A 12,785-nucleotide genomic window follows, 5' to 3' on the forward strand; every position below is an offset into this window, starting at 1 on the left:
ATGCATCTACCATAAGGTTACCTGATCTCAGTAAGGTAAAGGATTCTGACTTTAACTATATCGCCTATAAAAGGGCAAAGTCAGTTCGGCGTTTTACATCAGGGGCTATACTAGACCCTATGTATTATTTAGATATCATAGAGGGCGATATCTTCTAAATCAACCCTCTACTATACAACAAACGCCCCATTTGCCTCATCTTAGTTGACCGGAAATCACGCTTCCATTAGGTGTATTTACTACCCAATAAAGAAGGACCCACGGTATTCCCAATATTATAGGGGTTCTTCCAAGGTCTTAAGAATCGCTATAGCAAATCAGCTATTAAATTCCACTATAATAGTGGCAAGGAAATCAACGATATTATCATAGCCTAGCTAGCTCTTAAGGGCATAGATTTTTTAACCTCTTCCCCTTATATTCATAAGCAAAATGGGTTAGTAGAACACTCTATACGGGTCATCATTAACCGACTTAGAGCTACTATACTTTAGTCTCGGTTACCTTCTTACCTTTAGTCTGCAGTAATTCTTAGTATTACTACCTTAGTAAATCTAACAGCAGTTACAAACCATTCCTTATCACCTTTCGAGGAATTAAAGAAGGACTTTCCAGAAATTACGCACTACCACCTACCCGACCTTACTAGCTTCAGGGCTATTAATGCGGCTATAGAGGTGCTAATCCCTCCAGAAAAACAGGTCATCAGCCACAAGCTAGCCCCCCAGACCGATTCAGATAGGTTACTAGCTACGCTAGGTAACGGCACCTACCTCGTCTACATCCCACATCACTAGGTCGTCACCAAGACCTCTTTCATTACTTTCACCTACCAAAATAAAGGTATAGGCCCTATTTCAAGTAGCCTAGAGGGCACTTTTGATTTCTAACCGCCTTCTAATTTAGAGGGGGTAAATATCGACCAAATTGCTCTAGAAGAGCCTATCTGAAAGTCGCCTCGCCTAAATATGCCTATTTCGTCTAAGACCGACGGTATAGGCCTAGTTGAAGGCACAGGCCTACCACAGGCCACGGATCCAATACAGCCCACGGGCCCACCACAACCAATAGGCCTGCCACAACCAGTAGGCCTACCACCAATTGGCCCGCCACAGCACTCTACAACATTTCCCAGCAATTCGCCATCCTTCGATTCCAAATCGCTTTATCGCAATTCAGCTTTTCAGCTTAGACAAGACGGTCCTTTTTCACCGGCTAAGGAAAATACAGCCTTTTCCTATACAAAAAGGCTACAAATGCTAGGAAATACAGAAAGCTCTCGTCACCAGGAATCTCAACCATAGAGATTTTCCGAATCCATCACAAAAGTAGGCATACCCCGCACAAGTGAAAATTCTGACTTGCCCCACATAATAAATTTTCAATAGTCCGAATCTCAAAGCCCTACATATACTAATTTTCTGCGACTTTCCGACACAATAGATTCTGCCTTTTCGCCCGGCTTCCTAGTAAATACAGCATTTCGCCATAGTAAAACGCTGCCTACACTAGAATATCTGAAATTCGAGAGTCCAGATATCGCCTCAAATAAGAGACTATAGGAGAAAATGTTTCGAGTATTAAAAAAGGTGCCTATTCAGCCATACTAGGTTAGGGCTACTAAGGGTAGAATTCGAGGAAGAATACCACGGATACAAGACGTATAAGGTATCCTAAGCTACAGATACTATAGGTCACTTAACCTACAGACTAACTAACAGTCTAACCTACAAACTAACCAACAGTCTGACTAATAGTCTGACCCATAGACTAACCAATAGGGTGCTTTCCCACCTACATAGCCAAAAAACGACCAGATTTTCAAATACCCAGACAGCCCCCCAGAGGCTTCCACACAGGATTTCCACCCTTCCTATGCCTTTTACCAATAAATACACGATATCTGCTACAAGATAAAGGCTGCAAAACGGGCTCTAGAAGGTGTGCCTAATAGCTGGAAAGAAGTCTTATATAACCCATATAAGGATAGCTGGGTTAAAGCCTTATTTTCGGAATTCGAGCAATTAATCGATTTAAATATCTTCCAATTTATTCCTAAGACTAGTATTCCTACTAATAGGAAAATATTGCATAACCGGCCTATTTTTCGCATTAAAAAAGATGCGAATAATAACCCGGTTAAATATAAGGTACGATTAGTTGTCAAAGGCTTTATATAAGTATCTAGGCAAGACTTTACAGAGACCTATGCCTCTACTTCGATCCTACCAATATAGAGGATTATCCTTGCTCTTACTGCTGCAAATAACTAGGAAATAGAGCAGATCGACTTTATTAGTGCCTTTCTAAATAGTAAACTACTGGAGACGATTTATATAGAGATTCTAGCTAGTTTTTTAGAATTTGCAGAAAGCCTACTCTCACCTAACCCAGCCTTATAGTCTGACCAGCAGCATCATCGACTTCTAGCCTTACTTACTAAGGTTAGATATTACCCCTCTGCATTATAGGTCATACTATTAAAGAAAGCCTTATATGGGCTAAAATAAGGACCTTGCGAGTGGCAGTTACGGTTAAAAGACCTTTTAGTGCAAGAGGGTTTTAAGCTATTACTTTCTGATACTGCCGTCTTCTATAATAAAGGAATGCATACCTTTATTATGACCTATATGGATGACTATTTAATTATCGGTCCGGACTTTAGCTATATTGACCAGCTTAAGGCTAAGTTCCATAAGGTATATACTATAGAAGACCGAGGACCTGCCTCCTTCTTTCTAGGAGTATAGATTATTAGGGATAGAGAAAAGGGCCTGTTATAGCTGCACTAATCGCAATTTATTGCGGAAGTCCTTAAGAAATTCAACCTTAAGGACGCACAATCGCATCTAATCCCACTATAGCCTAGTATACTCACTGAGTCTAAGGCTGATAATACGCCGCTAGATGCTAATAATCAACACTTATTCTAGTAGCTGGTAGGGATATCGATATAGTTAATAATAATATCAAGACCTGACCTTGCCTTTCTAACGCAATACTTATCACGATATATGCAACAGGCTTCTACTATACAGCTTAATGCTGCTAAGGGCGCTTTTCGCTACTTAGCTGGTACGGCAAATACAGCTATTTGTTACCGAGCCGCTAAAGCTACCGTAGTATTAGCTGCATTTTCTGATAGCGATTTTGCTGGATGCCGGCTGACTTCTAAGTCCACTAGTAGTTATCTTACTACCTTGAATGGTGGGCCTATTAGCTAGAGGTCAAAACGGTCTTCGACTGTAGTTTTATTAACGCTTGAAGCCGAGTCTGATGTAATACTTAAAGCGATTCGCGAAGTGGAGTGGATATCTAATTTATTTAAAGAAATCTAGGTCGATTTTTTCGCCCGATACCACTATATTGCGATAACCAAGGGTCTATTTCTAACGCAAATGACCCAAATCAGCATGCCCGCACTAAGTATACCTTGCTTAAATTCCGGTATATACATAAGAAGGCCCAAGCCGGCCTGGTAAAAATATCTTATTTACCTACGATAGATATGCCTGCGGATGGACTCACCAAACCACTTCCAAGCCCGAAATTCCCTATATTTCGGCAGCTATTAGGGCTGCAATCCCTATAGCATCATCATCTTTTTTTTCTGATTTTTTACAGGGTTTCTTTCTTTTATTCTAACGCTAGGATTAGCTATATTGCTAATCAGAGGGGGTGTTGAAATCAGCGCCTTTTTAGCTGTATTTTGGTACTGGTCTCGCTACCGTACGACGTCTCTACGTTGAGATATCGCGGTGGCTATACTAGGCGCTATGGTGGGGCATAGCGCCCCACAACGCCGATTACAGTGGGCCACAGCGCCGGTCACGGCACCGGCACAGCGCCCCACAGCGGGCCACAGCGGCCGGTCACAGCAGGCCACAGGGCCCACAACAGGCGGCGCATTTCTACGGGATTACCAAATGGGCAAAACCAGCACTTTCGGCCTTCTACATACAGTCACCCGCTATACCGGTCATTTACGGCAGACCGATATAGGGCTTCCGGCCCGTACGGCAGGCTGTTATAGGGCATCCGGCATACCGCTATAAGCCACTGGGCTTGGTTGGGTATGCACTGGGTAGGATATTGGGCAGACCGACTTTTCGTCGGGTTTTTCGCTATTTTTGCGGTTTTTCATTATTTTCAACCACTTTTTCAAGATGGTAGAAATATGCCCAAAATTCCCTCTTTCTAGCTAGAATAGTCACCAACAATTAGAATCAGATTTCCCTGACATCTTTGCTCTGGTCAACCTCTTGTGCGCTTTAAATCTTTAACCAGCTCTTTGTTTTATTCTGCAACGCCTTGTACGCCACTGTCGGTATCCAGTACATTTCCAACAGTGTTCTGAATCACCATTTTGCAACAATATTTATTATTACTAGTTGCAGTAAGAAGTCTAGAAAGACTCTATTAATATTATATAGGTTCCTATAGGTAATATGATCGCTGATGGTTTTACTAAGCCCCTAATAGGCTAGAAATTCGAAACCTTCCGCTGTTAGCTAGGGCTAATAGTATTAAAAGGCTCCTATAATGCTAAACAGTCTTACGATATTCGTTATAATATTAAGGAAATGCCTTATAATAAGGATGCTTATCAAACAGATTAAGAAATATATTTTAATAGCCGCATATATTTTCCTATGCAGACCTGAATTTTGTGGTTTATTATTATTTTCTATTGTCTTTTACATTCCTTATAACGATATATGCGAATAGGGGCATTTTTACCCCTAAGGGTTGTTTTTAATAATAGCGCCTCTACCGCTCTTCTTGCTATAGTATAATGACTTCTATAGTTCTATTTGCTATCTTATTTTCTATAGGAATTGGCTATATAGCAGGATATACTCGATAAAGCATATCCTGGGGGGGTGTGTCGGCGGGGATACCGGTAGATTATTATATATGTCGGGAATATCCGGATACGAATGTGGCACATATAACCGAGGGAACAGTAGCCCCTTAGGGTTACCCCCGTGCCCACTATAAATAGCTGGTGACCTGAGTACTGTTGAGACAGGTCAGGTCAACCCTTTACAATATACCGCTTTCTCTCCCTGCTTCCTGACACCCACCCCTTGTAGCTGAGCTGGGTGGCCGGACTCTTTCATGCTCACCGTCTGTTTCTCCGGCACTGCCCTGGAATGTCCCGAGATATGCGGGCCATGCCAGCTCGACCCTGTTGTGCGCATTGGCCTAGCTCGTTGTCGACACTGACAGGATTTGGTCAGACCGTTATGGGGTCCTGCAGCTCCTTTGTCCTGCAGGCTTGCTTCTTTGTGGGCTTGTCCTGAAAGTGAAACTTGTTGGCGTTGGCAGCAGCGGCTCTCGGCTTAGACGAGCAGGCCGTACAAGCGAAGCCTCTCTGACTTTGACTCAGACACAATCTGCCGTGAAGCCCCAGCCTCCTCCACGGAAAAGCCCAGCGTCCTCTGAGGGGGAGACTGCCACAGCAACATTGCGGTGTGTGAGGAGTGAAACCCAAAGCGCCACGCACTCTGTTGCCCCGAGTCGAGAGAGCAGCCGAGCCGATCCGAGCCGAGCCACAGCTTGCCGTCGCTCGTCGTTCTGGCAAATGTTCAATTAGCCGGCAGATGGGACGACCGAGACCCCGCCACGGCTGAATTCCAACTCGGACCTCGGCTGGTGATCTGTTGCCTGCGTGGCCTGCGACTAGATTGCCGCGGTCGTACTGCCGCAGCCGTACTGCCGCAGCCCCGCGCGGCTTGCTTTGAGCAGGCCAACGCACGTCGTGATGCCGACGGGTTTGCGCTGGCGAACGCGCCGCGGCCACGCTGGGTAGTCTGCCTTGGCCACCGCGTCTGGTGAACCAGATGCCGCCGTCGGGGCGCTTCTCCTCCTTGGGCGTGCCAGCATTGACCTGGGCCTTTGCAGCTGGAGCGCGGGCGGCGGCACCTCCGACTTTTTTTTTTCCGAAACTCAGCAGACCTGATCTTATGGTCTTGCGCCTCCGCTCGTGCTGTGACGACGACGGCGGGTGGTCTTTGTTTTTCCATGTCGCCAAGTGCAGTAGCAGTGGCATATGCCGGCTTTTCTTTGCGGGTTGTAACGGGGAGTGAACTAGCTGTTTGTAAGTGCGACGAGTGGTTTCACATCTACGGAGTACGGAGTACATCTCGGGCTGACAAGAACCCCAGGATAAGGCTTGCCGTTGTTTGAATCAATCCTTTGCCTTGGTGGCCCATAGTCGATTCCCAAGGCGGGCTTTCCCGGTGGCTGGTGCTGTTTCTCCTCGACGACAAGTTACGTGTCACCATCACCACCGATCACTCATCACCATCACCATCACCATCACCATCACCATCACCATCACCATCACCATCACCATCACCATCACCATCACCATCACCATCACCATCACCATCACCATCACCATCACCATCACCATCACCATGACCGTTGCCATCACAATCACAATCGCCGTCACCGTCGTCATAACCTGCATCGCACTCTCGTACATCAAGCTCACCATCCGCAATCTTTCCCAGAGATCCCCTCTCCAGTGCCCTCGGTGCCGCCTTCCCCCTCAGACACTCACGTTCCACCAACCGACCTGAGCAATCTCTCACCGACACACGCCAGCCAGCCACACTCAGGTCGGCTTACTCTGACCTTTGCAAGCATTCGCTCAGTTGCCGCATGTACCAAGACACCAATCTGGCCGCCCGGTCACATACGTCTCGCCATGTCTCATCCCCTTTGCGCATTACTCATGCGTCTCAGCGCCTTCGGTGCCGTTGGCGAGCAATGCCCAGCTCGTCTCTGTCCGCCGAACCACCTGGCTCGCAGCGGGAATCTAGCCCGGCCCGGACTACAAAAGCGCCAACGGCGCCTGGCAGGCTCCGTCTCATCCGGCGCCCGCAGCAGCAAAAGTTGTTTTTGCATTTTTATCCGCCCAGTATGAAGCTTGCCCCGGGAATCAGCGTGCTCGCCGGGCTCTTGTTTGGCACTCACCTCGCGGCCGCGCGGCCCTTTGACGGTCCGCCGGGAACCGTTCCAACCTCGCTGCCTGTCGAAGGTCCGCCGGGAACCGTTCCGACCTCGCTGCCCGTCGAAGGTCCGCCAGGAAAGGTTCCAACCTCGCTGCCTGTTGAAGGTCCGCCGGGAACCGTTCCAACCTCGCTGCCTGTTGAAGGTCTGCCGGGAACCGTTCCCACCTCGCTGCCCGTGGAAGGCCCGCCTAGAAATATCTCGGCCCCGCCGCCCGTTGAAGGTCCGCCAACAAGCATCCCAGCTCCACCCGTCTTTAAAGGCGTACCTAGGAATGCCCTGGCCTCGCTGCCCGTCGAAGGTCCGCCGGGAACCGTTCCAACCTCGCTTCCTATCGAAGGTCCGCCGGGAACCGTTCCGACCTCGCTGCCTATTGAAGGTCCGCCGGGATCGGTTCCAACCTCGCTGCCCGTTGAAGGCCCGCCTAGAAATATCTCGGCCCCGCCGCCCGTTGAAGGTCCGCCAACAAACATCCCAGCTCCACCCGTCTTTAAAGGCGTACCTAGGAATGCCCTGGCCTCGCTGCCCGTCGAAGGTCCACCAGGGAAAGCTCCGACCTCGCTGCCCGTCGAAGGTTCGCCAGGAAAAGCTCCGACCTCGCTATCTGTCGGAGGTGCGCCGGGAATTGTTTCGACCTCGCTACCCGTCCAAGGTCGGCCAGGAAAAGCTCCGACCTCGCTGCCCGTCGAAGGTCCGCCGGGATCGGTTCCAACCTCGCTGCCCGTTGAAGGCCCGCCTAGAAACGTCTCGGCCCCGCCGCCCGTCGAAGGTCCGCCTGGAAACGTCTTTGCCTTGCCGCCCATCGAAGGTTTGCCCAAAGCGCTTCCTCCAGCTTGTACATCCCGCCCGGCTGCCAGCCCACTTGCGCCAGCTTCACTTGCGCATGCTACCACGAGGAAATAGGCTACGACACCAGCCAGAGGAGGGCGTACGGCGCCTGCCGGAGGGATCCGTCCTGCCAGTCTGTCCATGGCTCGTGGCCCCTCACTGTGTCGTTTTACTTTGCAATGTCGAAAGAAGAGTGCCTTGAAAAACACTGTTGCTGGGCCCTACGGATACCAGAGCAAGCTTTGCGATGACGGCAGCCCGTGTCCTTTTATCCCAGATCTTTCCTCCACGTGTCATGCTTGGAGAGTTGGGTCTACACTCGAGGGCCTGTGACGACTGAAGCAGAAGTGTGGTGATGTAGTGGACGGTTTCAACAATATCCACGGTGGGAGAGGCAAGAGAGGAGGGTGGCTGGGTTATTCTTGTCATTTCATGGACAGGTGTTGTTGGTTTTACCCAGGCAGGGGGCTAATTACAATTCCATCATTCTCTCGTCATAGTTGCTGTTGAATTGATTAAAAAAAAAGGGCGATTCATCATCCCCTTGGTTCGTATTTATTTAGCTTCTCGTTTTTTTACGATTAAATTCCCTCATTATTCCTTCGTCCGACATCCTGGAAACAGCTCCCCCCTCGAAAGAATCTCAACCGTGTTCACCCCAGCACCCGTCCGTCGACACTCGCCTTCGAATTAGTCCTCGAGGTCTGGCTATTTAGAGCTGCCGGAAACAATGACGCATTCCATTATATTCTTTCCAGGGCTAGCAGCCCAGGACTTGGCTATGTCCGGCCTGTCGTGTCTGGTGGTACCGCGTTTCCCTTCAGCACTCCCTGAGCAGCGCTCAGCCAATGCGGCTCGACAGGTCCCGCTCCACGTATCCGTACAGCTGGCAAAAGAAATCGTTCACGTCGACAAACAGCCTCACTACGTCCATCTTCCTGTCGTCTAAAGCCCTCCGACCGCCCCCAACCGCCTCCGCCTTGGCCTTGGCCACCTCCCTCTCCAGCAGACGCAGCGTCCGCTCCAGGCACTCGCGCTCGTACTCGGCCAAGCGAACCAGGGCCTGCCTCGCGCCGGGCGCCGGGCCGCTGTGCTCAAACTCCGGAAAGTGAAGCGAGTTGACGTTGCCCTCGTCGTCGTCCCGGGACGTGGACCCCAGGTCGTTGGTCATGCGGCACACGGTGGCCATGTGGCGCTCGGCCGCGGAGACGAGGTACCTCTCCACGGGGGTGAGGAAGACGTCGCGGCCGGACCCGAGGGACGCCGACATCAGGCAGCGGAGAAAGGCGAACGAGTACGCGCAGGCCACGTGGTCTGCGGCCGTGGTGCGGACCCAGCTGAAGAAGCACCGGCCGGGGGAGGCGAAGACGGCGCCCCTCGGTCGCTGGCTCCGGAAGCGGCGGTTGTCCTGTATCTGCGCGGTGTGGGCGTGGAGGAAGGCGCGCAGCTCGCGGTGCAGGGCCTCGGCATCCCGCCTGCTGCTTTTCAGGACGGACGGGTGGTGGACAATGTACGACACGAACGCTCGCAGGGGGCTGGCGACGCTGTCGGGGAGCGTCGTCTGGTGGCTGCCGTTCGGGGACGACGAGCCGTCGACCGTGGCTTCCCCGGGCGGGGCCGCGCTGGTCCCGTTGACGCAGCCGTTTCTCGCCTCTGCTCCCGCGACATGGTTGCTGGACCGACTCGCCTGGTCCACCGCCTCGTCAATGTAGGCGTGCAGCGCGCAGACGTCGTCCGCGACTGGCGCGGCGACGGCCTCGAAGAACTCGTCGACCTGGTAGCCAAGGAGCGAGATGCGCATCAGGTCGTAGAGCAGGGACGTCGAGGCCCACGTACGGGCGCGGTTGCTGCACCCGACCCACGTGAAGGGGATGATTTCGAGGTACTTGTCCTCGCTGACGGGCGAGGCGTCGCGCGCGAACACGGCGAGCCGCTGCTCGCGCAGCAGAGGTATGAACAGGCTCGACTCGACCCAGGACACGGCGAGCTGCCAGGCCGGCATTCCGGCCAAGAGGGGCGTCTGCTGCACCAGCTTCGCGTAGGCGGCGAGCTGCGACGGGCCCAGCGGGAGCGGGAGGCTGTGGCCGACACGGCCGGGGGCCCCGGAGCCGTGCTGTACGTTTACAGCGGCCAGCTCGTACGCTTCCGCCACGGAAGCCACCCGGTAGGCCGTCTTGGAGGTCCAGCAGGGGTCCAGGGCGTCGGAGCCTCGAGACTTGACAAACTCGACGCCCCGATCGATGGCCGCCTGTATCGGGGCCTGGACGTCGCGGAAAAAGGCCAGCTTGCGCGCCTGGTGGAGCACCAAGATGCCGTAGCAGGACCGCTCTGGGAGGCTGTCCCAGGAGCCATTGTCGTCCTGCTGCATGAGGGTCCTGGAACAGGCCTGGACGAGAGACACGGCAATCTTCCAATGCAGCGTCCGGTTTGCCACGTCTGGAAGATGCCCCCTGTCGATGTAGTCCAGGAGCAGGGTGAACGCCTCGACAAGGAGCATCGTCGGGTACAGGTGGCTCTGATGCTGACGAAGAGGTTAACAAAAAAAAAAAAAGAGAGAGAAAAAAGAAAAGCAAATCCGTTTCTCAACAGCCATCTCCCGGTGACGCAACGCTTACCCACTTGTCCTTTACGCGGTGGTCGCTCGTCCACCAGCAGTTGCAGATAAACTTGGCCGTCTTGACAATCTGCGAATGGTAGCGATGGGCCATCGGCTGGTGCAGCAGGGTGATGAGGACATGGCAGTTTGACGATAGGGAGGGATCGCGTTCCCCGCCAAAGGTGGAAAAATGCTCTGGGCCCTCGTACACCTGGATCATGCGGCTCGGGCTGTGGTCGCGGCCCAGCAGACGCAAGGCCAAGAGACCCTTGGCCGTGTCATCCACGTCAGGCAAACCAGGCGCTTTTTTTCGCGAGCAAGGGGGGGGTCAGAAAGGAGAGAATGAAGCGAGGGGCAACAGTATTTGCAGGCGGTTTGCGCTTACCAAACCCAATGACGCCGCCGCCAATTTCAAACGCGCGGCTGAGCATGTCAACCAAGCCGTGGAGCTCGTCGCACGCCAGATCTGACTTGGAAAAGCCACCCTGCACAAGAGTAGCGAGCACCTGCCGTCAAAACGGGAAAGTTGAAAAAAAAAAAAAAAAAAAGAACAAGCAAATCAAAGAGCGAGCGTCAGCCGGGACGAAATCCCGCGTCCGCGGACGCGCACGGGCTGGTGGGCAGACTCACCCAGCTGTACTCAAAGTACGTGATTGGGGCGGTGCCAGGGACGCCGCCGTCGCCGTGGCCGGCACCCCGTTTGAGATGGTGCTCGAGGTAGGCCTCGGCGTCGCGGCTCCACTGGGAGGCGTGCATGAGATAGGCCGCGGTGGAGGAGGGCGAGGCCATCATGGAGCCGCCCGAGAGGTGATGCGACAGCCGGTCAAAGTCGACGGCGCCGACAAAGGCCTCGAGCGAGTGCAGCGCCGACAGCGGCTCCCGGCCGTACAGCGCCTCCGGGTCGAAGCGGCTCATCTTGTCGGCCCGCATGCCGAGAAGCACATGGCTGGCGCGGGAGTCAAACACGAAGCCGGGCTGCTCCTGCTGCAGGTAGCGGAACAGCGAGGGCAGGATCATCTCGACGCCGATGTGGTTGGCGTCGGCCACGTCGGTCCAGCCGCGCAGCTGGCTCTGCAGTGAGGCGTAGGCCCGGTCGATGCGCGCCCAGACGTGGCGGACCGACACGTCGACGAGCTGCAGCGGCTCCTTGGCGTGCCTGAGCAGCGCCAGCAGCGCGGCGGCCGTGTCCATGATGGCGGCGGTCTGCGTGGCCCCGGGGCCGCCCCAGCTGCCGTGGCCGGACTGCGTCCTCAGCAGGTAGTAGAAGCTCTCGGGGAAGAGCCATCTCTTGCGGCCGTCGGTGGTCTTGGCCACCATGGCCACCCAGGCCGTGTCGTAGACCTGGCAGCTCGCCGTGCTGATTCCGTAGCGAGCGTCGTGGCCGCTGTACAGCCGGGCTATCAGTGACGTCGCGGCCGATCGGGCGGCCGACCGGGCGTCCAGGCTCTGATCCGTCATGTTTGGAGGGAGGATTGCTGCTTGTCGCGTGGTTGGCTTCGCAGGAATTGCGTGTTTTTGAACAAGTACGTTTGCGCGGGGACACGACACGCGTTATCACGAGCCGCGGTGTAACCATGGCGTGCAGAGGAAAACAAGCCCCTCCTCGCCCAGGTCGCCTCGCAGTGCCGAGAGGAGAGTATCAACCTGCGAAAAAAGCTTTGCGACTCGCGGGCAGGGGCTGCCCTAAGCCAGCAATGCGTTCTATTAAGCTTCCGGAAGAAACGTGAAAAGCTCACGAGGTTCAATGCATGCCACGCCCTGTCAGGATTCTGTTTTATCGTAGACTGTCTTTTTTTTTTCCTTATTCTTTATTTATTTTTACCTGTTTTTTTTTTTTTTTTTTTTGGATTATTATTTCCCGCCTAATACTTTTTTGCCGCCGCCGCCGCCGCCGCTGCCGTTGTCCTGGTTCCGCTGTCCCACTCGCGCTCCATCACCGGGGTGGAAGGGAGGTCTCCGTCTCTGAAGGTACTCACTGCATGTGATTTTCGAGGGCAATGTTTTGCAGGTGCTTATCAATCGCAGTCGGCATTTTATGTTGCTGCTGTGGGGCACCAGGTTGCAATCTCGAATAGACGCCGCAATGCCGTGATGCCGCGATGCCGCGATGCCGCGCCTTGCAGCCATTAAATTCGGCACGCTGGTTGGATCATCCGCGCCTCCTGTGGGTCCGTCGCCAGCGCAGCCCAGCGTTAATCCCACCCGTACCGTGGGGAGGGGCAGCAGTGCGGGCGACCCGCTCCGCGCGCCCCGCACACCCCGCACACCCGCCATACCCCGCACACCAATCATCATCATGCCGGGCAGCGGAGCTGGAACCGGGATGCCTGGCCGCCGG

At 53.5% G+C, this 12,785-nt stretch overlaps 3 protein-coding genes across 3 annotated transcripts; 2 read left to right on the forward strand and 1 right to left on the reverse strand.

Moving 5' to 3' along the window:
- Positions 1-5,969: 5,969 nt before the first annotated feature.
- Positions 5,970-6,590, forward strand: UV8b_06091 (uncharacterized protein; the record flags this gene model as incomplete). Its single annotated transcript, XM_043143588.1, has 3 exons — positions 5,970-5,972; positions 6,098-6,103; positions 6,171-6,590. 3 exons carry the CDS (start codon positions 5,970-5,972, stop codon positions 6,588-6,590), a joined length of 429 nt encoding a protein of 142 aa, XP_042999523.1.
- A 343-nt stretch (positions 6,591-6,933) lies between these two features.
- Positions 6,934-7,926, forward strand: UV8b_06092 (uncharacterized protein; the record flags this gene model as incomplete). Its single annotated transcript, XM_043143589.1, has 1 exon — positions 6,934-7,926. One exon carries the CDS (start codon positions 6,934-6,936, stop codon positions 7,924-7,926), a length of 993 nt encoding a protein of 330 aa, XP_042999524.1.
- Positions 7,927-8,692: 766 nt separating this feature from the next.
- UV8b_06093 (uncharacterized protein) lies at positions 8,693-11,905 on the reverse strand (the record flags this gene model as incomplete). The annotated part of the gene is made up of 4 exons (XM_043143590.1): positions 8,693-10,372; positions 10,467-10,750; positions 10,833-10,953; positions 11,078-11,905. 4 exons carry the CDS (start codon positions 11,903-11,905, stop codon positions 8,693-8,695), a joined length of 2,913 nt encoding a protein of 970 aa, XP_042999525.1.
- Positions 11,906-12,785: the final 880 nt, after the last annotated feature.

This window comes from Ustilaginoidea virens, chromosome 5, assembly GCF_000687475.1.
Source record: "Ustilaginoidea virens chromosome 5, complete sequence".
NCBI lineage: Eukaryota > Fungi > Ascomycota > Sordariomycetes > Hypocreales > Clavicipitaceae > Ustilaginoidea > Ustilaginoidea virens.